The 24126-nt window shown below is 46.9% G+C and overlaps 1 protein-coding gene across 1 annotated transcript in view; it reads right to left on the minus strand.

Annotated features, from left to right (window-relative positions):
• The window catches only part of NRG2 (neuregulin 2), a 94193-nt gene that overhangs the window by 38816 nt on the left and 31251 nt on the right, over positions 1–24126 (minus strand). The window contains exons 3-4 of the mRNA XM_014959672.1: positions 15532–15650; positions 11589–11654 (exon numbers count right to left, since the gene is read on the minus strand). Coding sequence (XP_014815158.1) covers positions 11589–11654; positions 15532–15650 — 185 coding nt within the window. The remainder of the gene's footprint in view (positions 1–11588; positions 11655–15531; positions 15651–24126) is intronic.

Consider the following 24126-nt stretch of genomic DNA (forward strand, 5'->3'; position numbering starts at 1 on the left):
TCCTGTCTCTGGATGACTCGGACAAACTTACAGCCCAAAACTGAGAGTCTCCGTAGGCAAGACAAAGGCTTCTAAGAAGGGGAAAAACCTTTTCTTAGAGCAATTGATACAAGTTACAAAAGCAGACCAGCTTTGGGGAATGCAGACTCATCTCACTTAAGTCAAAGAAGGGCTGGGCACTCAAAAGCATCTGCTTTTTCCAACCGAATACTTAATCTCATTAAAGATACTCCCCCTTCCTGGACTACTCACCTTGCTTATACCCCAACACACTTACATCTCCACCCATAGTAACCTACTTTCCAGCACCTTTTATGCTGTACTTGAGGTTTCTGAGGAGATGCCCTCCTCCATCCAGTTTTCTAAAGTATGAACAAACCTCATGGAGAGGTTAGAGACTTCAGAGCAGCTGCTAAAGACTAAACACCTCATTGACACAGGAATTGAGGAAGAAGGCCAGAGTCAGAGCCCCCAACAGAAGCTAGTCGGAACCATGGTAGAAGCAGCAAGGCATGCCAGAGCCTGCCCTGGAGGGAGACGGGGCTGCTCCTGGCACCTTAGGCAGCCCCCGTGCCCGCCCGCCTCCGCAGCAGGCACCTGCCCCGCTGCCCCCGGCTGCAGCCCACACCACCACAGCCAAGGGCTCCATCCCACGCTCAGGCACCAGCCCAGCACCTGCCAGGCACATCCAGGCTCCCACAGGTTAAGAAGTGTTCCCAGCGTCCTGTGAAGCCTCTCACATTTGGGTGATGCTTGGCACACGAGCAAACAAACAAGCTTGTTCTGGCTCTCTGGCTTTTAGGACTCTCTATGACTGCCTGGGGTCCGTGCTCCACTGCACAAGGAGTTTGCACGGCAGCAACTGGGGCTGTGCACCAAGCACAGCTATTTCTATGTGTTGCCTTGAATAACGATTGCCTCTGGGGTTGTCTTTGCACAGCTATCCAGGGCAGACTGAGCTGTCCCAAAGCACTCTGCAAGCCAGACATGGCAAATGCTTCAGCAAAGACTGAATCACAGAATCTTAATGGTTGAAAAGGACCTCTGAGATCACCAAGTCCAACCATACACACACCAAAGACCCCCCCCAAGACTGAAGATGCAAATTGCCCTGGGACAGCAAATAGCTGCTCCCCTCCTAGGGCATGTAACACCTGCCAGCTGGGAGCCAAACGTGCAGATCAGGATACACGTACTAGAGTGTATGCTGGAGTTTAGAGCAGACCATGATTTGACCAAGCCACCAAAGAAGTCCTTGCAAAAAACCCCTCAAGTATGAAAACTCCCTGCAGGGAGTTTGCACTTCTGTAGGGAAATTCAGTGCTCCCTTCCTGTTAAGACTGACGCAAACTAGAAGCCAAAGTCATCGTAATGGCTTTGTAACAAGTCTGTATAATTTATACCTTTACAAGATTTCTTCTTGCACATTTCTTCTAGGGCCAGTGGAGAGCTGCGGGTTTGGGCCAGAGGAGCTCTGACTGTGTGCAATAGCACCTGGACTTTCTTTGCAAGGCCTCCCCTTTAGTTATTTCTTGATCCAGCCACATAAACAAAGCCTTAAAACCAAATGGCATTTTAAAAATGAGAGAAGGGCAACGAAGCTGGTGAGGGGTCTGGAGCACAAGTCTTATGAGGAGGAGCTAAGGGAGCTTGGGGTGTTCAGCCTGGAGAAAAGGAGGCTGAGGGGAGACCTCATTGACCTCTACCCTGAAAGCAGGGTGTAGAGAGGTGGAGGTCGGTCTCTTCTCCCAAGTCACAGGTAACAGGACAAGAGGAAATGGCCTCAAGTTGCACCAGGGGAGGTTCAGGTTGGACATTAAGAAAATTTTTTACACTGAAAGGGTTATCAAGCATTGGAACGAGCTTCCCAGGGAAGTGGTTGAGGCACCTGGAGGTGCTCAAAAGATGGGGTGACATGGTGCTGGGGGACATGGTTTACTGATGGTTTTTTGTAAGAGTTAGGTTGATGGTTGGACTAGAAGATCTTGAAGGTCCCTTCCAACCTAGATGATACTATGATTCTATGAAGATAAGACCTAGCCTGGCACCACACAGCTGTGTCCTAAAACACAGGTTGTTCATGGGCTTCCCTGCGCACGTGCATGGGAAGCTGGTGGTGCAGGCTGCCGGGTGGGCAGGGGCTGCTGGCTCTGCTCTGCCACTCTCTTGGGGCTGGACGGGCCAGTCCTGAGGAGGCAGGAGCAGCAGAAGGGCAAGCAAGGGCCTGCCAGGTAAGTGTGGAAATTGCAGGGCAGCAGGTACAGAGAACACAGCTGCTGTCCCTTCCAACAGTTCCTGAGGGCTGCCAGGCCATCATGCAGCACGGGAACTCGGTTTGGAGTGCTTGCAGGCTTTTACAGTACCTCAAAACTCTGCAGTGAAGAGGTATCTGTTCAAGCTGTGAGTGTGCTGTCAGATCAGGGAGCACTGAAACTTATGAACCAAAGCACTGATGCAAACTGAAAGGCACGTGGATGAAGAGCAAGCTCAGCCTGCAGGAAGTAGTCATCCCTGCAACCATCAAATGTACAGTTGCTAGCAAGCAAACGATCCATCTGGTAAAGTCTCAGGAAAGGATTCTGGAGTGAGCCTTCCCACAGTAAGGGAGGAGCAGAGAGGGAGAAATAAAAACAGATCCCAGAAACCTCCCCTTGGAAAGCACCTCAGATAAAAGATACACTTGCCACCAGAAAAAGTAGACAGGAAGATGCAGTGCCGTGCGATGTTATGATACCAGACTGGATTACAGTGCTGACCAGCTAGAGATTGCATGGGATTTTCATCCCATATAAATAATTTTGTTACTTTTAAACAAATAAAAGAGACTGACATGAATGAGGCCTGGGATGTGCATACTGTGCCCTTCTAGAAAGCAAGCTGTGAACAGAGCTATGCCTGTCAGGGAAATATGTGGTTGAAGAGTTCTCTTAGAAGCATCTTGTTAATGTCGTTATCTTTTAAATCCTGCAAATATTGTGTCTTTTCTCCCAAAGAAGCACAAAGTGTTTTAAAAATCGCAGACACGTATTACTCTGGTCCATTTGTTGGCAGCAGAGATGTAGCAAAGGCTACAAAAAGAGGTAGTCAGCCCAGCTCCCTGCTGAGAAGAGTGTCATGAAATACAGGCCATTACAAGACTATAAGCTGAGCAGTACTGGTCAAACCAAAGCCCCGTCTGGTCTCCAACAGCAGTCAATGGGCAATTGCTTAAGGACAAAGATCAGCAAGAGGAAAGCAATGATAATTTTCTTCTGGTTGTCTAGGATGAGCAGTTCAGAGACAACCTAAGTCAGCTGAAGCATCTCTACATTTAACAGCTTTATCTTCCACGAACGTGTCTAGCTGCTGTTTGAACAAATCTAATCTTGTAGCATCTACAACATTTGTGACAAGAGCTCCAGTGTTATGCACACAGTGTGGAAAGGCACATCTCCACTTACTTCTTTAAACCTGCCCCTCCCTGACTCTTGTATTAGAAAAAATAGTGATCATCCCCACTCATCTCCCCTGTGCTACCTGTGGCTTTACAGGCACAGCCAGCATTCCTTCCCCAGCTGGAAAGCAATGATCTCTTCAGTAGCTTCTTGATCTGGCTGCAGTACCTTCTCATGCCATTTCCAGTTCTGTTTTTCCCTTTGGAGGTAGTAAGATCATTCTGCACACATGATACTTGTGCCACCCTGGTTTGCTTTCTATTCATAGTAACTCCTAATATTCATTTTGAGTTCTGATGTACTGAATACAGGTCTTTATCTATTATAACTCTGAAATATCACCCGTCCATGGTAACATGGAGTAGAGAGTCTCCCAAAGTGCCTGATTGCTCTGGGATGTTGCTGCAGCTGGGACTTCATATTTATGAGGGCAGAAGCTGCAACTAGTTTGGGAGCAAGGATAGAGAGACCTGCCAACTTAGGAAGCAGCTCTGGTGGGGGGAACAGAGGGAAGCAAAATGTCTCACTAAGAAAATGTGCCTGTATTTAAATGTGGCCCCCTTTAACACCATGTGGCTGCAGATCACGGACAAGCACCTTGAAGCATGAGGCCAAGGGAGATTTCACTGGGTTTCCACCACACTAGCGGGATAAATCCCAGATTCACAAGTGACTCCGTTCAGTTACTTCATGTTTGGCTGTATTCCCCCATCTGCCTGGGCCACTGGAAATACCTTAACAAATATCTAACTGGTCCTGAGTCATCTGCAGTTTGATGACTGATGTTGGTAAAATGAGCCCCAAGTACAGTTTAGTTGCAGTCATGCATGTTCATTCACCTCCACTCCAAACACCATTCAGGTGTGTCTGCTGATCCAGAAATTACTTCCCACAGCTATTTTACCATAACTTTCACATAGTACCAGACAGATTTTACTCCCTGTTGGTTGGTGTGGTAGAATATCCTTCATTCAGCCTCCAGCACAACTCCATCTACCCCAAATGACTTGGAAGGTTGTAAAATTACTGAGATAAATGGAGATCTGAACAAGCAAGGGAGCAGTTTTGGGTGCCAGCTGCACTCTGAGTGGAAAGGGACTCACATGAAGGCAGTGGGAGATGATAAGGGGGTCTGTGCATTAACATCAGCCATGTACCAACTGCCTCCTCAAGTACGTCAATGAATTAAGAGCCCAAAACAGGGAGCGTGCATGGGGCAAGCCTACAGAAAAGTAATGGTGAAATTAGACCAGTGGGAATAAGCAAGGTGCCCCTGAGACAAGGATCTCTGCAAACATACAGGCAAACTGGTCACAAAGCTCCTGCAAGGTGGAAGAAGGTCTGGAGCAGCTCACCCATCAGCAAGTCAGATCTCCAGCTCGTCTCAGCCCCAGGGCTGAGAACAAAGCAGAAAGGAATGAGGAGGTGAGGATGGGGAAAAGAGGGCTGCCTCTTGATAGATATGACTGTGAAGGACCTGAAGCCAAGCTTTGTTGTTGTTGTCCCAGTCAGTGAGGACAGTGCAGCATAAACACATGAGACATTCAGAACAATATAGTCATTTAGAACATCTATTTTCCACCACACACCTAGGTTACTCGGGACTAACATTAACAGCAGGGCAACTGAGAGGACAGCCACGGGCACTGACATTGCCATGTGGACTTCCCTTCACACAATCCATCCACACAGAAAGGTCATTAATGATTGTGCAGGGATTCTTGCACAATTCCTAACATCCACAACATTTAACCTTTGCAGATAGCTCACCAGCCTGTTCTCAAAAATCTGGTGAAATAGTTCCCCTGCAAAGAGTTAATTATTGCAGCTTGGGCTATGAATTATAGTTAATTTTTTACAAACTACAGCTACTGTCGCGGAGAGCAGGGAGACAGCAATAGTTTCGCTGCTCCTTTTTTTTTTTTTATAAATAACTTTGACTGGTGGGTTCATAGAGTACAGACACTTTATTCTCTCAATATTTAGACATTCAGTTAGACAGATGAACTCAGCTGGTTGGAAAGTGTATACAAATTGCCTGCTCTGTATATGCCTTATGTACTTACTGATAAAACACAGAATTGCTGAGGTTCCTCTCAACCGAGTTCATTCAACTGCTTGTCAGAATAACATGGATGAGAAGGTGTCTGGCCAAGCTATTCCTTAGTTGTAGCACTGTAATCCTGGCGTGAGCCACACTAAATCCATGATTTACACTGATTAATATACTGAGGGGCTGTTGATCCTAACCATTCTCTCTGTGGCAGATTTCTGTATGTCTGGTACAACGCTCTCTTCTCTTAATAATCCTGAAGAGAGGCTGGATGCTCATTGCTGCCTTCTGTACATAAAATCAGAAGGGCCTGTGCAGACTGGAGACTCTGGAGCTCATAAAAATTCTGCTCCTGTGTGTTTATTCATTTGGAAATGACCCAATATTTACCCCTGCATTTTATTGAAATAGATCTTGCTGGAATTATGTTCCCAGTTCCTGAGGGGGTCATGAGGATCAACAGTTGCAGAATAGAAGCTGACCCCAAAATACAATGCCAGGACGCTCATCTCAGAGCATCAGATATTGCTGACCAAACCAACACACACAGTACTCCCTATGTCTCCCATCTGCACTCTTCAAGTGTTTCACTGAGGAGCAAGCTGAAAGGTTCCTGAGCGCCAAGGGACTGCCTGTCTCCATAGACAAGTAGCTATAGCAGGGGCAAAGTCCTGTGTTATTATAAAGCTTCTGGTTGCTCCTCCAGGCTGATCTCTCCAGCTTTATGAAGAAGCCCTTCCTATGCTTTTCTCTACCACAAGAGTCCCAGAATGCACATGTTAGTACTGCGCATTTTATTTTCCAAAATCCCCATCATGAATTGTAATAGCAGCAACATGATACTTCAATGAGGGATTTGCTCAACAACCTAAAGAGCCTTTTGCAGGGCCGATGCCAGCATGAATGATTTGCAGGTGGGACAGCTGCAGCCCAAGAAGTGAAGCAACATGCCAGGATCACACAATGGAGTCAGGCAGAGCAGAGCTGGAACACAGCCTCCTGCTCTGAATGCTGGGCTTACAGCCTCAGTTCTTCCAGGGAACATCAGTATCCATCCTATGCTTCACTCCATACTGCCCATCTTTGCCCGCAGAGTCACAATGGAGTAGTAGATGTGATAGCTACTTAAAAAATACACAGTGTGCAAAATAAGCAATGACCGGGACCTGACAGCAGACAGGCACAGCTCTCTGCAGACCGACAGCAAGATCTCCAACACATACACCTCAAGGCATCACACTTGTGTGCGTGCACTCAATTGTCAGCCACACCTCCAGTTGTGGCTTTTAAATTATCTGAGAAAAGGCCACACCAGAACGTATTTTTAGTCTAACATTGAAAACCGGTCTGTCTGCATGGCCCTTGGTGGAGTGCTTTCCGTCTATTCTAGCCATGCTCTGGCTGGACACTCTTCAACTCCAAACCAACTGCACCACACTCCCATTTGTAGCATTGTTGACTCCCGGACGGCACAGTGCCTTCAGAATGGAGTGACCAGAGACTAACCAGCCAATTAACATGCAGGTCAGCCATGGTCACCCTGTAAAAGCCATGCCAGACTGGACTTGAGAGAACGTTTGGGAGAATTGTCTGAACTTTAATTGTCACTTATTACTATAGTATTTGCTGAAGCTTCAATTCAACTGGATGTGACTAGATGTGACTTACAAACCACATCACAGTAAAGACATCGCTGAGCCACTGTAATCATGTGAATCCAGCAGACCTATGCCACCTGGGAGAGTGGCAAGGAAAACATTTCCAACACCCAGCCATGCTAAGCATTGGGGAAGGTATTAAATGGGACTCGTTCAGGCTCGAGTCTAAACCAACTAGTTGACAAACTTAAGTCCAATGACACCACCAACATGACAGATATGAAATCTGTGGACCCAAATTGTTGTGTGTGGAGTTAAACTTAACTGGAGAAAGAAGGGCTGTTTCACTACCCTCCCATGGGGATCTCTAAAGAGACTTCAGGGAGGGCTTGTGATCCCCAGCAGCTGAAATAAAGGCCCCAAAAATCAATCCAGACTTTTGAGAGCCTGGCTTTCATTCAGGTATCTCACATTATCCCCCAGCCCTCATGTTCCCACCACCACAACTCAGCACTACATCTCCTGCTCTTTCTCCCTCTTTCATGTTCTCATCTGATCCCAAACCTCTCTCTGCTGCAGAGCATCTGTAGAGTGAGATTAGACAGACCAGCCACTGCCGCCAGCCTACACAGGCTGGTAAAGTAAAAGCACTCAACCAGGTTAGCTAGATAGTGACCCAGACAAAGGGCCAGAGCAGAGCCCAGGTGAGCAGCTGCAATGACCCACATGTTGGTTTAGAGCATCTGCCCAATGCTGGCAGATCCTCTAGTATACGGAGAGTATCAAAACCATGCTTCCTCCAGTGAGCCTGTATTCTCTTTTTACCCTCCAGACTTTGCCTGTTTGGTGAAGTCAAGGAAATAAACTAGAGGAGAACAAGAGCAGGAAACAAGAAAAAGGCATTACCTGACCTTTTCAGAGCTTTCAAATATTACCTTACCTTTTAAAAATAAAACTTACATAAGCTTTTAGTATCTTTGTCCTGCTTAAACCTTGCATCTCAAAATGCTCTACAGATTCCTCTGCACCTTCTTCTGTTTTTGCCTCCATCAAAATGTTTCTAAACTTTGACACTGATTCCTATTCTGTTTACCAAGCAGGTCTGTAGCCAGACTCACAACCCTATTTAGCTGCTTCAGGCTGCACAGTAACAGGATTGCATTACCATTTTGAGTTCTGGATGTTGAAATGAGCATAAAGGACTTTTCTCTCTGCATCAGAGCACGTATCAAGTTACCCCATCCCTGCAAATTCCTTCCTATGAGCACCCAACTGCACAGCTTGTGACAAACACAAGACAACATGTCTTATTTAACAATTTTTCACTATGGATGAGGCTACTGCAACTATTTCCTGCTTACAGGGCTCAACGGGAAGATTTCTTGATAAGAGTAGTAGGCATGCCTTCTCTTTTGAGACCCAGTGCTTTCTGAAGAAACCATCTCAATGGCTGATCTAGTCTGACAGTACTCAAACACATATACTCAGAGGAAGGTACTGTGGTACCACGTCAAAATATGCAGCATTATGGAAAGACTTTCCCAGACATCAGATTTCTTTTCCAAATCTGGCTCTCAGAGTCTAGCTTGACACTGTGTAGCGTCAATCTTGACACCAGCTTTGGTCCACATGGTCATCACACTCCATGATCCAGCTTGTTACATCTGCTAAATGGCTCTAGCTTATCTGAAGGTGTCCATACCAATGAATGAAGCTGAGTGGCACCCCATGCCATCCACATACCACGTAGTGGGCACATCAGGAAACCCAACTCTCTGTCTGGCAGGTCCCAGTACTCACCCCAAGTATAAGGTTGCGTCCACATAGGCTGGACAAGGATGCAAGGAAGACTTGAATCCAGACAGCTCTCAAAATGCAACACCATCAGATCCCAGATCTCTCCAAGTCTTTGGTTCCAGATACAGACTGGTATCAGGTTTGTCTCTACACCAGAAAACACCATGAGATCCTTGGGTTTCTCCATACTGTCATGAGATCTGTTAGGCCCATATCAAACAGTGCCCCTGTCAAGGGGGGTCCTGTTCCAGAGGTCCTGCTCCAGCCAGCATGTAGGCAAGTGGAACAGGAGCTGGGGAAGACATCTCATACACATCATCATAACAATGCTGATGTCTCCAAGAACCTATGGTACCAGCCTGCCTCCTTGCACTCTGTAGCCTCGTGTCATGTGCCAGCTAGGCATGGGAAAGTGCTCATATGGAAAGCAGTGGGACAAAAAATACGCTTCCAGCGAAAAAAGTTACCCAAGAAATGAGACAGAACACCTTAGAGACCTGGGCCACATTTTGAGTGCTGTCTGGTGTGTAAACCTGACTTGTGTCAAGGATGCGGCAGTGTCTAGAGGTCTGTGACCACTGGAGAAGAGGAGGAGGAAGGAAGGTAGGGGTGGTTCAGAATGTGGCAGGTTTTGCTAGCAGCTACACTTAGAGGTGGTAAGAAAGTCTTTAACAGTACTCCAATGGGTAAATATGTGATATCCCACTCCTTTTCCCAAGACAGGGGAAGAAAGAAAGGCCAGATCATCCAGTAAGGGACTGGGATGTTCAGGAAAAACACTAGTTAAAAACTCCTACACCAGGAGCAACAGGGCTACACGGGGTGAGGCATGTGGGGCTACATGGCCTGATGGGGTTTCATCCCCTTGCCTATAGGGACTGTCTGGGCCATGGAGAGAACACGGTGAGCTTCTTGAGGTGTAACACCCTTTTCCAGTCTACGTGGTAAGATGCCTGCCTCACACCAGGAGCCAAACAGGAGTGACCAAGCTGCCTGTGCGAGGCAGTCTCTCCTTTCCAGAGAACTGCAGCTACCACCAAGTTTGCACAGTGCTTTCTCACTATGGTGTTTCAAATCCAGTGGATCATTTACAACCTTTCAGTGAAACAATGAGGGGTGGGACAACCTACAGGTGCCAGGCAAGCTTTTGAATACAGATATTGAAAAGAAATGCAAGAATTTTACAAGAATGAGATAGTTGTCAGCTTTCCAGATCATCCCACCTCACAACATCTTCATTACCATATATCCATGTGCTATGCATATGTATATGATAACATAAAAATCAGGGGGACTATGTGTTATTCAGGTACCAATTGAAAGAGATCATAAAAAAGGAATGTGAAGGAAAAAGTCAATTACAACTTTAACTCTGCAGACTTTAGCATCTCTTCACAACATTATGAAAAAAACAGACAGTCAAGGATGATGTTCCCACAGTTTTACAAATGGAGAAACTTCTGTGCAAGCCACAGGGCATTTTGCTAGTTTCTCTTCTATTGCTGAAATTTGGCAAATTAGTTAAAACAGCATATACGTAATGCAATGCAAACATGTAGTGTGGATCTGTGCTGGTGAACACAAAGGAAAATCCTGGGGAAGGATGATCACTGGATTAACGGTGCTGTATCTGTCCCCCAGTGCAGTGGAAGGCTAAGTACAACATGCGCAAACTTTAAGTTTTCAAATCAGAAAAGCTTTTAAAGGATACCTGGTCAGTCCCTGCTCTGGCTGCAATCAGATTTCCTTTAAAATCATAAAAGATGGAGCTTTCCGAGGAGGAAACATCCCCACAATTGCAAACAGAGAGGCACAGCCTCTGTGCTGTTAGTCCTGAGCGTCAGCAGCTGGAATTGAAATACAGATCCCAAAATAACCGCCTGGTCCTCTGTTCTCCACGTGCCTGCTGGTTTGGATGGAATCCTGGTGGGCTATCCAGCGTGATGACACTGCATGGGTGGCACAGTGTCCCCCAGCAGGGAGACATAGAAATAATGCCCTCCACCAGAAAGAGCTGAACCAACAGCCAGGCACCTTGTATGCACCTGTATACATGCTTTGATTCATACTTTTGTGTGGCCATTTTCTACCCAATTTGTGACAACTGAATAGGAGGGAATGCTAAAAAGCACTTCCACTACTTAAAATCAAATTAAAAAATTTTGGAAATCTATTCTTGCTTTCTGCAGACTCAAGGAAAAATGTGATAGCGGGATGCAGATGTATTTGCTGCAATTTTCTTGGGACTTGTGCTTAGAAGACTCACATCTTTTTTCTTCTTTTTCCTAAAGCCTCTTTTGGTTTTCTCACCTGTCCTTAAAAAAACCACCCAAACCCAAAGAAGAAACCAACAAAAAACTCTTCTAAATTGAAGGCCATAAAAAGCACATCTTACAGGTATCAATAAAACCATGAGAATGCTTAAAATTCATCTGTAATTTTAAGTTAAGCTTTTCAAGTTATCATTGCAATAGTTATCATTGCAATAGTTATCAACCTCTCCCTCTCTAAGACAGACACCAGAAAAATAAATCATAATTTTTGAAAGATCTAGAGAAAGATCAGTGGCTTTCAGAGAAATCAAAGAGAAGTAGTGATTAAAGAAGATTCCAGGAGGCAACAAAGCATTTATGCAAAATGTCTATAAAAACAAAACAAATAAGGGGAAGGAAGCTATGCAGGGGGAGTAGGGGGAGAGGTACTTACACTCTTCTTCCATAACAACTATTTTAGTTTCTGAGGCTGGTAAGACTTGTGGTGCTTTCGTTGTTCCTGGGGAAATTAAGGTAAGAAAGTAGTGAACAAAATATCTATTTTGAGCAGAGAAGAGTGGGCTTAGCTACTGCAGAGAAGAGGAGAAGAGTAGGTGCTGCTGGGTGGCGCAGATTGGGGTGGTGGTCAACATGTTAGTACCGGTTAGAATACGCTCAGATGGGCAACTGGGTGACAGAGGCAGATAAACGAGTGCCACTGCAGGGGATGGCACAGGGCATGCTGGTCCCCTCACCGTAATGGGCCTCCTGCCATTAGCATCCCTGTCAAGACAAAAAGCAGAAACGGCTCAGGGTTCACCTGGCAGGTGCTGAGCAAAACTGTGGGAGGCTTTCTTAGCCCTGATGGCCACAAGAGACGGGACCACAGAACACGACAGCAAGAAAAACGTGGAGTTTAAGAAAAGATCATCTGAAGAGCCTCCATCCCACAAGTATTTGCGGTTCTGCAGCACAAAGTAATGCTCGTACAAGAGATGGAGGAACATGAAACAGATGAAGGCCACGACCCAAGGCAACTCGGGAGCCGAGCACATGGGAAAGTCCAATGTCCACAGTCCACACAAGCCCGCCAGCAGCAACAGCCCCTTCTGGATCAAAGCCCCTCACCACCCTTTAGGTGTGCAAAGGAGAGAGCTCCAGGAGCATACACTGGGTGTGCAGCACCCTGTCAGAGGCAGGGGATGAGACCACCATGGAAAAGTAAAAGCAGAAAGAATTTTTTGTAAAAGTCTGATTTTTCCTGCAGCATTTGGCAAATGGGAGGGAGGGGGTGTCAGTTAAGGAGGTGCCTAAAAATTTTCTGAGGAAAAAAAGAGTCTGAAACAGTCAGAAACTCAGCTGTGCCTTCATGGCGCTGTGATACCAGTATTAGACAACTCAATAAAGAGAACTGGGAAATGGGACATTTTTTCTAAGAAAGCATCTAATTTACCTCAAAGTAATAAAAACCTGACAATAGCACCAAAGCACAATATGTTTTGGCTAAGCCCAGAAGCATTTCCTCAGAAGTTGACACCCTCCCAAAGCTTTTCAATGCAAAAGCATTTATTTCTGAGATGGCAGTTTTGCAGAAATAAGAGAATTGCAGAGGAGAGATGAGGTGATGGGTTTGGCTGACCGGCATTTTCTAAGTGACAAGGGGTTGCTGCACTGCAGCCACTCTCTTTCTGAAGAAAATCTCTCATCAGTGTGGTGTTTTTAGTGATTTACAACAGATCTGCATGGCCGAAAAGGTGCTCTTTGGAAAATTGTATAAACCGAAATGTGTAAGTGGAATAGAGCAATGGCAACACTGCCTTATCAGGCTGAGAAACTTTTACCAACAGAGACCAAATCTCAGACTTTCACATCCATGGGCCTGAGGGTCTCAGGTGTGAGCTCCTTCTCTGCCAGCGAGGACTCAAGCAGGCTCAGGAGCCTCTCCCTGGCCTCTGCACCCCCGGAGGAAAATAGCCTGTTGGGCTGAGGATGCCTCACTCCTCCACAATGCTCATCTCAGGCCTCAACAGCCACCTCTTGCCATGCCACCTCTCTACAGGGGCACCCAGAGATGTCTTCAGACCTAGTGTCTCTGTATCACAAGATGCGGTGTTAGCTCAGGACTTTTTTCCAGTCCTGGATTCACCACAGCAACGATACAGTTCAGAAACCATCAGTCCAGCAGTCGGTTCCAGAGCACCAGTCCCAGCCAGCCTGCCCAGCACAGGAAGATGCAGAAGGTTCCTGGGGATGGGGCAGCACTAAAGAAGAATATAAAGCAGCAGAACATACAGAAACAGCGATAGCTGGAGTGAACTTCTGGGAGAGGGGGGAAGGCTCCTAGGGGAGGCCAGCTCGCATGTCTGCTTAGATTAATTGTTATGAACTGCTAGATCTTTACAGAGCACTGTGTTGAGACTTAGCCACAACAGCATCTGTGCTAAGGAGCCTGGAGAAGAATGCAGGCAGGGACAGAAGACAGCACACAGAGACAAGGAGATGCCCTGATAAGTTTTCTATTGAAAGATGACACAGAAGAAGGGAGCTTGCAGAAGTGAGGAAAGCTGTCAAGGTCCCAAGACAGCCCACCAGTAAGGAAGGAGGGAGACTCCAGGACAGCAAGTGCCTGGGCACAGATGAAGGCTGCTCGGCTCTGGGTAGCTCCGGGGGGAAGTGAAAACAGAGTGCAAAGTGGTTGCCAGAGCTGCAAAAGCCTGCAGCGATCACCATCATCTTGTTAACTTTGCAAGGGACTACAACTAGCATTGAACTGCTGTCCTGCCGGGTGACAGGAGCAGCCAGGTGTGCAAGCAGCTACAAGTGACAAGGCAAGGGTGGATTTGCAAGGCAGCTTAGAGAATGGATTAACCAAGGCACAGTGACCGCAGGGCACAGCAGGCAGCCTGCTGGGTCTGCAGTGCCTCGCAGCCGCTTGGAAAAGGTACAGGCCAGATCTTTGGGTCTCCTTGGTTGCTTTTCAGGTCTCAACACATTTCTTGGGCAACTCAGGTGTGTCCTCAAACCCTCCATGACCCGAGTGAGAGCAGCCGTCTGTCCTTGCCAGATGACATGTCCTCCTGCAGAGGAAGAATTAGACCCCAACAAATGCTGCCACTGACTGTGCACGTGGGACAGGGCGGCTGGACATCCCAGTGGCCTGATGTCCATGTTACTGGTGCCACAAGCAGCAAGCAGGATCAGAGCCTTGCTACAAGTGCTGCTTCATCACACTCTCCCTCTTGAGACAGGGGACGGCTGGTGGCCGGGAGAGGTGGGTGGTGGGGGCAGAGGGCTCTGAGGGCAGGGACATGCTGCCTTGCACATTGCACGTGGGGATGGGGGGGCTGCACGTGCGGCTCCCAGTCAAAACAGGAGCAGGTTACACTGTGACGGGACAGCCAGAGCGTGAGTCAGAAAAAAAGGAGTGGCACCGCCTCAGCTAGCTTGTCCTGACAGCTTTCCTGTCGTGATCGGACAGAAATGAAGCAGAGAAGCAGGGCTAACCTCATGGATGTGAAGCATGAAGGCATGGAGGCCTGAACATGCGTGGCCTTTCTCCAGACTCTGCAAGCACAGAGGGACTGAGGCGGGGGGCATATGTGATACTGCAGCCTCACAGAATAAAAGATTCAAAACCGCAAATGCTGCTGATGCAGAGGTTAATAGAGAAAATAGTGCCAGAAAGCAGCAGAAGAAAGCTACCTTCCTTAACATTTGACTAATGCCACTAAGCACACGAGAGAGAAGCAGGGTGACACCAAAGGGTCGCAGGGCCCGCAGCCCAGGCCCCCGCAGCGCTGGTGGTGAATGGCGGGAGGAAGAGCTTAGGAAACAGGGCTTGTGGAGAGTCATCCTTCCCCAAGTCACACCCTCCTGGCTCCTGGCAAACACTGCAGGGACTTTCTGAGCTGGAGGGTGCATCCAAACCATCATGTTAAGCAATATAATTACTATGACCAAGATAATAATAAAACCACCTAACCTCAGACTCCATCCGCTGAGCTCTATAAGATAGAGTACACATTCTAGGATGAAAACCAGAAGCAACTTCACTCATCACAAAGCTATGGTTTAATTACTTGTCTTCTGGTGAGTTTTGCTTCTCAGAAATTCTTTAAAAAAAGAAAACATCAAGCCCACTGGCTTTCTTTCCTCCTCACCCCTTTAAAAAAATACATAGACTGTAAGTTTATTTAAAATGTAAATTAACCACATTGCTAGTGACAGATGACAAAGATAAACATTTATGCTAAGATGCATTTTTCTTATCTCCCAACGTTGTTTTACTCGATATCCTGAAAACATGAAACAAAATACAAGACAGATCATGTGCAGAACCTCCCGCTTTCTGCTGGAATGGCAGACAGCTCAAGACATTTGCTGGCTTCTCCACTTACCGCTTTTCACATTCAGGCTGCCTTTTGCGGTGTCTTTCCCTAAAACGTTCTCCGCTTCGCAGCTGTACTCCCCAGCATCTTCCAGCTTCACCTTGTTGAACTGCAGTCTGGAAATCCTTCTGTTGAAAAGTACAGCAGACATTTCTTACTCGGTTGCTAACCATCCTCGTGAATTGATAACCATTCCTGGCCCTGGTATGCTGCCTGGTATCTCGCCCCTTCTTGAGAGGACAGGCTGCCTGACCTCACAGGCTGAACAGGCATTCAAGCCTGACGAGACCCTTCCCAGGAATCACAACCAGCTAATGGTTTACCTAAAAGAACATCCCCTAAATGAACATTCCCCTTCGAGCCCACTGCTCTCAGCATGTTGCCATGCTTTGGTCTGACACCTGCCCTCATTCTCACAGAAAGTCTTGTAAGTGATTGAGCCCAAGAGTCCCAGCATCCCAACAGACTTTTTGCACTGGAGAAAAGCCATTTTACTGATGGATCGGCCTGCGAGATGGAGATGCGGAGATGAGATGCATGGTTCTGCACCTTCCTCAGCAAGGAAGTTGAGCAGCCCAGTGCTTCACTGGCTGTGTTCAGCAGTGACACACACCCAAAAGCAAACACCCGCGGGGTCGGGGGGACTCATCCCTTTCCAGCCTGTAAATCAAAACCCTGTGGTTTGACCTAGACAGCTACCTTGTAGGTTCATCTGGGCCAACAAATAGGACAAGCACTTTGTCTCCCCCAAATATACACACTCCAGTGTGCTATGAACATGTGGGGCTGAACTACACACCATCATCTTATCAGCCAGAAGCGCCTAAAAAGAGCAGAAGACGATGTTCATGATGGTTGTCTGTGTCACTAACAACCTCTGCTTCATGGGAAGGGGAGCAGCTCTGCAGCAGAGCTCTGCAGCACTACAGGGAAGATGAGCATTGCCTTTCCCATTGGCTATGACTGATGTCTCATTCTTTGGGATGTCTTTTTGACTAACAGGCCTTTTGTTGCTTAATTTAACAGAGATCTATAGAAGCCTTCAACACACACTGAATACCACTCCTGAGACCACAGTGGGATTCCCACTTTAGGCCCTCTGTTTTACTACGTTTCCTTCTATTTTAGCCATCTTATCAAACCCCGCCCTCTGTACTCTTCTTATGAGTATATCTCTCTGCTTTCTACCCCAAGCTTTTATCTCAGGTCTGTGTCATACAGTCGCTTTCTTTAGAGACTTGGAAACACCACAAGCTTTAGAAAGAGGTCCCACTGGCCTATGTCACTGAAGGCAAATAAAATTCCTTTTATGTGGAAAATAATCATTAGCTTTGGACATATTTGCAATGTTACATGTGTCACCTGAGAAAGACTTTTCTTGGGCTGTGCAAATCATCGTCCATAGGAAGTCCTTCACAGAAGCACACTGGCATCTTTTTAACACCCTGACATGCTGTTCTACTGGGAGGCACGGCACAAGGACACAGCATGAACATCTCACTAGTTATATTAGTAAATTAAAAGCACTCGGAGACAACTTGGTACAGCTCCCAGGATACAGGCGCTGCCCTGTTTTACAGGATGCGGTCAAGGGTTCAATTGCCCGAGTTTAGGCCCCATGTAGAGCAATTTTTAAATGGCTGTTGACAGTATACAAAGATCTCTTGAATCCCTATAATCCTAGATCTCCCCTAATCCACTGTGCAAAGCCAGTTATTTGGGCCAACATGTTCCAACCTGGGTGCCTAAGCAAGCAGGCTGATTCACAGTGGTACAAAGCTGCCTTGACTCCCAGCACTGAACACTTCTCTGAATTTTCTCAAGTCTCTTCAAGCAACCCGTGACAGTCCTGGGCATCTCATTCCTCACTGCTGTGATGCCTTAGGAGTCAAGCAGCACCCAAGAGACAGCAAAGCATTGAAGGGCCTCCACGACCTGTTGCTGGCCGGTGGCAGTTGGGCTCTGCATCTTGCTGGGGAGGTAGGATGGGCATCTGAAGAAGGGGGTTGGCTCTGTTGGGCTGTAGTGCCCAGTCTAGGACCATATTCCAACTCTGGACCAAGAGGCGAGGTGGGTTCCTGGTACTACTGCATGCAAGTCCAGCCAGACTGCCCCCAACACAGCCCAGCCGTTACTTTCTCTCGGCTGTCTCAGCCCTCACTGACTGAAGACACCATTTGTTTTATAAACCACCCATATGACAGGATTGTAGCTACTTCTGCAATGCAGAGTGAAAAGGCAGGCATCATGCCTTAAAAGCAGCTTGAAAGAGCGAGGCTCTAACCCAAAGTCCTGTAGAAACCATCCTCACACACCAGCACGTCGAGGCTATCTGCCAGTGCAGAGCTGAAAGCACTAATGAACACACTGCCTTCATCACCAGAGGACAGGTACTCTAATGGCAATTGGCTGCATTGCAACCTCATATGCATAGCAGGTTTTACTGTGTGTACTAACTGGAAAAATCCACTACAGCATTAGAATATCACCTATGTACATGATCCTTTACAGATAAAGGGTTTTAAGTCCCAAAGATACAAATTAGTAAGTTATTGGTGACACAGAAGGCTAATGAAAGGGGATGCACTTGACAGATTCATCTCCAAGAACAGGATTAGAGACATTTGGTCTGCTACTTGTAAGTGGAGAGGAATGTGAGCAGAATGAAAAGCAATGTTGGCACTTATAGCATATCAGCACCAAGGTGAAACCAAAGAGGCTTACTTTGTTTTAATGCACAAGTCTGTCAAAAGAGCTTATTTTTATTTTACATCATGGTTTGTTGAAATTCTCCTGGACTGCAAGATCCTCTTGAAAAACCAAGAGCCTTTTCTTGCTTTTCATACCCCAGACCAATGGTGTAGCTACTCTGGGTCTCCATACTGTGCTGTATAATGTCAGGTAACTGACCCGGGGGAGAGAGATGACGGGTACAAATGAGGAGCAGTTTTCATATGGAGCATAGACACAATAAAGAGAATTTTCCTATTGAAGGAAGCACTGAAGCAAATGGAGAAATACCTTCTTTCATAGCATTAGTCATGCGCCTTTTAATTCACATGGATAATGCCTGTGCACTAGAAGAACTGAACTGAAGGACGTAAAAGACAGTAGACCTTGCTTGATCTTTGTGTGGCAAAGACAAAGATGACCAGTCTGTCTTTGTTGCATTTTACTATCTCCAAGTGCTACTGAAATATCTCAAAATTGCCTAGGAAATTGGTTTTTTGAGTTTGTGTTCTTCCTCCTGCTGCCCTCAAAGCCAGGTACTTTGTTCACTTGAGGGCTGAGGCGTGCTTTTACAGAAATACCAAGCAGTAGCATACAAGGAATTACGTTGTGCACAGGAGTTTTGTATCAAGTCCCCTGCTGCCCTTTTGGGCAGCATGTCTCTTGGGGATGCCAACCCCTGGGAAAGCCCTACCATGTGTGTTCACAAGGGTGCCTGGCTGCCAGGGGATGCCATTCTTCTGGAGGAAGGCACTGCCCCGGGCTGTTTGTTCAGTGAAAGGGCCAGGGTCACTGACAGATCCCATCATTTCACTGCAGTGCAACTCTGTTGACATTTCTTTACTCCAGGGGAAAATCTGCTTCATTGTCTTTTCTGACCCTCAGCACATATGACTTAGCCACGCACTAATTATCTCCTGTAGTGCCAGTAGAGGAATAAGCCATGGGGAATATGTTGTCTGCAAGCTCTGGGGGATAAGATTCACAAGGAGACACAAAGAGCCTGGCAAATTCTGGCTGGGAAGGGTGGCCTCATTCTGCTGTAATTTAGACATCTCAGAGTTAGACATCTAAATGTGAGCTTGGGCCCTGAGGCCTCCAGTATAGTCAGAGGAAAAGAAGCAGGCACTTCATCTCAGCCAAGGAGGAACTTTTCATGACAGGAGTCATGTTCCCACCATCACTTTGGTCAAGCTTGAATCATTTTTCTCCTCTTCCCTACTGCCAAGTGGAAATGGGACCATCTTCCAAGGTCATCTCCTCACAAAGCCATTCATCTCAGAGTGTGTGAGACACCTATGTCAGAGCACCAAGAGGCACCTATGTTTCACCGAGGATTCAGTGTTCCCTATGTAAGTTCAGCTGCTTCCGCACTGTTCAGGACAAAAATAGCTCTAGGATTACTACTGTTGTAGCATTTTATTAGTCTCCTAAAAATAAAGTAGCTAGCTTCTTTATTACTAAATAAAGTAATAAAGAAGACAAGGAATTAGCTGGCGAAGAGAATTTGAACACGCTACACGCTATGTGGCCCCTAAATTGTCAATGAAGAACACTGCACTGCACCTGAGATTCTAGGAAAAGGAGATTCCCAAACATGACCCTTGCAAAGGACACACTGAGTACACTGCTGTGGCTACCTATTAACTCCATGCCTCTCTGTTTGCACAGACAGTAGCAGTAAGCACACTGATATTACAGAGAGTAGAAAGGCCAGCAATTGCTGTAACGTGTACTGCTTACACTTCTGCCAAGGATTTAATTGGTGCCTCTATACTGTCCTGGCAATCTGCATGGTGGTACATTTTCCCTGAGGGAGCAGGTTAATAATTGGCAAGAAGATTCAGAATATCCAATTCTTCAGCTTACAGTCAAGAAGTTTTGTCCAGCAACCATCAACATTAGGAAGCCCCATTGGCTGCAGCAGGGGGCCACATGGAACACATTCATCTTCCCCAGCCTACAGTAGGGTAACAATAGGAAGCTGAGATCACTGCAATGCAGACCAGAGTGGGGATGGCCATGGAAAAGCACCTCTCTCCAGCAGGATGGAAGTGACAGACAGGAGTATCCTCTCCCCTGCACAGCCAGATGGAAACCACCCCAGCCTCTTCCCTGCCCTTCAATTACAGAACAGCATAACAGAGCTGGGCAAGCCAGCTGTGCTTTGCAGTGCTTGAGAAAAACACGTGGACCTGTGCTGGCTGCTGTGCACTCCAGGGCATGCTCTGGCTAGCTCAGGATTAGCTACAGAAATGGAAAATAGGAAAGAAGAGGAAAAAAATGTCCTCAAGCAAAGCAATCAAATAAGAGGGATAAGGACAGGAAAGTTCAGACTTTTCAGCTTGGCCATCATCCCTTCTGCCATGGGTAGATTCCTCCTTCCTCCTCCCCTCACACCATCATCTGCCCAGCTCAGTGTTTGACCCACTGGGACTGTGGGAAAAGCAGGCGTGGAAGACAGCTAATGTCCTTGGTGGGTACCCAGGACAGGACCAACCATCCCCTGGCCCCTTCTGCCTGTGCTCTCCTACCCCTATCCCCCAACATTAAAGTGCTGTTCTAACCTGAAAAGCAGATTTGCCCCTTCTCTGCTCAGCAGTGCTGTGGTCTCTCTGTGCCCAGGCTTAGGACAGGCTGATTTTAAAAGGAAGACTCGACCAGTCCTCACTCTGCAGAGCTGACACTGACACTGGTCCCTTCTGGGTCACACAGTGTCAACAGAGGGGGAAAAGATCAATAAGTACACTCCAAAGAGCAGGGTCACTTGTGCAACCCCCCTCCATCCTTAAATTCAGCCTGTGGCCGCATCGCTGAATTGCCAGGGATGTTCCCACAATAGGAAGAGGTGTAGGGCAACAGAGGCAGTGTAATGCAACCACTCCAGTCCCTGGAGTGGACTTTGTGGCCACTCTGTTGAGAGGCAAACCCCTCTGTGCTGCTGCTCTTTGTGCAGGCAAATCTGTGGCAGCTGCCAGGGCGTGAAATCAATAAATACGCAACAGTTGAGTTTTGGGTTAAGGCTGATGCACAGACTCAGTGTCAGTGCAGGGTTCCTTGTATTACTTGTCCTGGAATTGAAGGCAATTGATCCATTCCACAAATGTTTCCTCCAGCTCCAATGCCAGGATTTTAATTTCTTTGAGAGTAGATCCTAGAGCAGTACTGTAAGGCCAGCTCAGAGCAGGTTCTTTCCTTGCTTCCTGTGAGATCTCACAGAAGCAGCCTCCCAAGAGCCAAGGACCTCCTAGCACCAAATGTGGAACAGATACATCCCTGTCCCAAAGAGCGTGTGAGCGTATGACCCCAATAGAGAGTGGAGACACTCCCGGTAGGTGTGGAGCCAGGTCAGTGTGCAGAGGTCTCACTACCTCAGCAACTAAACCACAAACTTGTTCTGTAGTGGGGAGGGGAAGAGAAGGTCAGTGCTGCTGAGGAGAAGGCACAGAGGTCCTAGATTGGAAGCATATCACACATTAGATGGAGGCTGATACGCTGGGCAAATGAGAGGTAGGACCAAAACCTCAGGGACTGCCAGAACGGGGAAGCCTGAGAGTGCCTTTAAAGCAAAGCCAATTAGTTTTTAAGAATCAGGGGAATGGGAGAGGGAGGTACCATACTAAAAGCAGCTGTCTGTTGGGGAGCCCAGTGCAGAGCACAGGAACGGAGATGAGCAGAGCCGGGCTCCAAATACTCAGATCAGGTAAAAGCATGTGTGAGAAGAGAGGTCATGGGAAAGGGATAGCGCCTTCAGATGGACAGAGAACTACCCCTCCAAAACCTCTGCGAAACATCTCATCATGGTGGTACACAGGGTTGTGCAAGAGATTCAGTTACAGTTTGGGGGTTCCTTTCTGAGTTTGAAGACTTTGGGATGCATGACAGTCTTTTCTTCCCGTCATTTTTCTGCAACTGGTATGTGCCACAGATCCTCACCAGTGCCTGATCCATGAAGTATAAGGGGGACCTGGCAAATTCATGGCTGTAGGTATCTATGAGCTGTCCCAGATGAACTGCCTTCAGCCTCACACCTCACCCCAGCCCTTCTCCCCCACGGCAAAGCATCTGAACCTAAACTGGATGAATGAGATTTCAGCTCATGTCTCAATGAGTGCTTCAACCTAATCTGTGACATTTTGCAACTGCAGCAGCTTAAGGTCGATGAAGAAAGATTTTTTTTATTATTTTATTTTATTTTAAAGCATCCAACATCACTGAAAAAACCACACAAAATTTCAGGGACAGAAAGCTCCTTCCACCTCTAAGTTTGCACGCACCAACAGCTGAAGCAACACAGCATCTGACCGTAACTTGTTAGCCACTATAACTCAGTCAAGTTTGATTAAATGCCCATTGCCCGAATCTCTTAGGAGCCCCAACTTGCAAAGTTTGATTGTTCTAGCTCAAGACCCAACTGCTTCTCCTTTCAGTTCTCAAATTCCCTGGTTCAGTCCCAGGTGCATTGGCCAAGATGATGTCCATCATCTCCTTTAAAACAACAAACAGACAAACAAAGGAGATGCTGTCCTTCACACCCCCCTCCAATAAAGTGCCTTCAGCAGCTAAAACCAAATCCCAAATATCGGAGACTTATAATGACATCGTGAGAGTTAGCAAGGCAGAAGCTCCCCTGGTGATTATAACAACACCGGTGCTTGAGAAGAGTCTTAGCTTCAAGGCATCTGGAATTGCTCTTGCAAGATCCATTGTCAAATGAGCTTTTTCCTTTGTTTAAAAATGTCAGCCTGAAGACCCCTGCCAGAGTGGTGGTATAGCCTGCTTGGGTTCACTCTGGCTCCCACAAGGCTTCAACAGTTCTCTTTGCCCCTCCTTGTCTCCAGGCTTAATTAGGAAATCATTTATCTTTATTGGCACTCTTTTTCCCCTGCTGCTTTGGCATTATTATTTTTTTTTTTGCCTTCATTCCAGAGCAGTGAGCTGTACAGGGAAGACCACAGCCCCATTCATTGTGGGTGGGGAATAATCTACAGCAGGGAGCTCTACAAGGAAGACCCCAGCAATGAATCTGCCCCATCTAGTATTGCCTGAGGGACTACTGTACAGAAACAGGAGAGGAGGGTATCCCTTGGCTCCACTTACAGGCTAACAATAGGGATTCCTGGTGATACTGAAAGTAGGACACTACTCCCAAGGGATGTCATATGGTCAGCCTGTCCCAAATTGAACTGCCAACCCTCTCCAATCTAATGATACGCCTACTTCATCACCCCAGCAATCTCCCTTGGTAAAAGAGCACACAAAGGGAAGAGTCTGTAAGGACAGCCACAGCTAGAAGACTACCAGGCTCCTGGACCCCTTCTGATTCCAGCTTAAGATCTATGTGTCTCAGGGCTGAGACATGAGCACAGCCTGAAGTGGGGTAGGTTCTCTACACCTCTGCAAACAGAAACTCCTTGGCTTTCTCCACAATTGGCATCTGACCATTTGCTAGGACAGTCGGAGAGTCAAAATCCAACCCTAACTTCTTGGGAGCCAGTGGCCTCAATCGGATCTCAGGTGCACTCAGCAGAAAATGATATCACTTTGGCAGCTCAGAGGAAGAGCCACTCACTGTGCTGTACTCCCACTGCAGCATGCAATTCTTTCTGGGTATTTCTCTAGGTTCCCCATCAACTGTGTTTCATTTAAATTGAGCCAGAGATAAAATTTCAGCCAATAATTTCTTCCACCTTAAAGAGAAGTTTCCTCTTTGTGCAAGTCAGGCTTGCCCCAGCCTGTTACTAATTACAGATGGAACATGCAGTTCAGAAAGGAGGAATCAGAATTGTTCCCTTCCCTCCAGCAAATACCCATTGAAAAAAAAAAAAAAAAAAAAAAAAACCCTTCACCCGTGGGACCAAAAATTTTTTCGGG

Source organism: Calidris pugnax, unplaced genomic scaffold (genome assembly GCF_001431845.1).
Source record: "Calidris pugnax isolate Ruff unplaced genomic scaffold, ASM143184v1 scaffold418, whole genome shotgun sequence".
Lineage (NCBI taxonomy): Eukaryota > Metazoa > Chordata > Aves > Charadriiformes > Scolopacidae > Calidris > Calidris pugnax.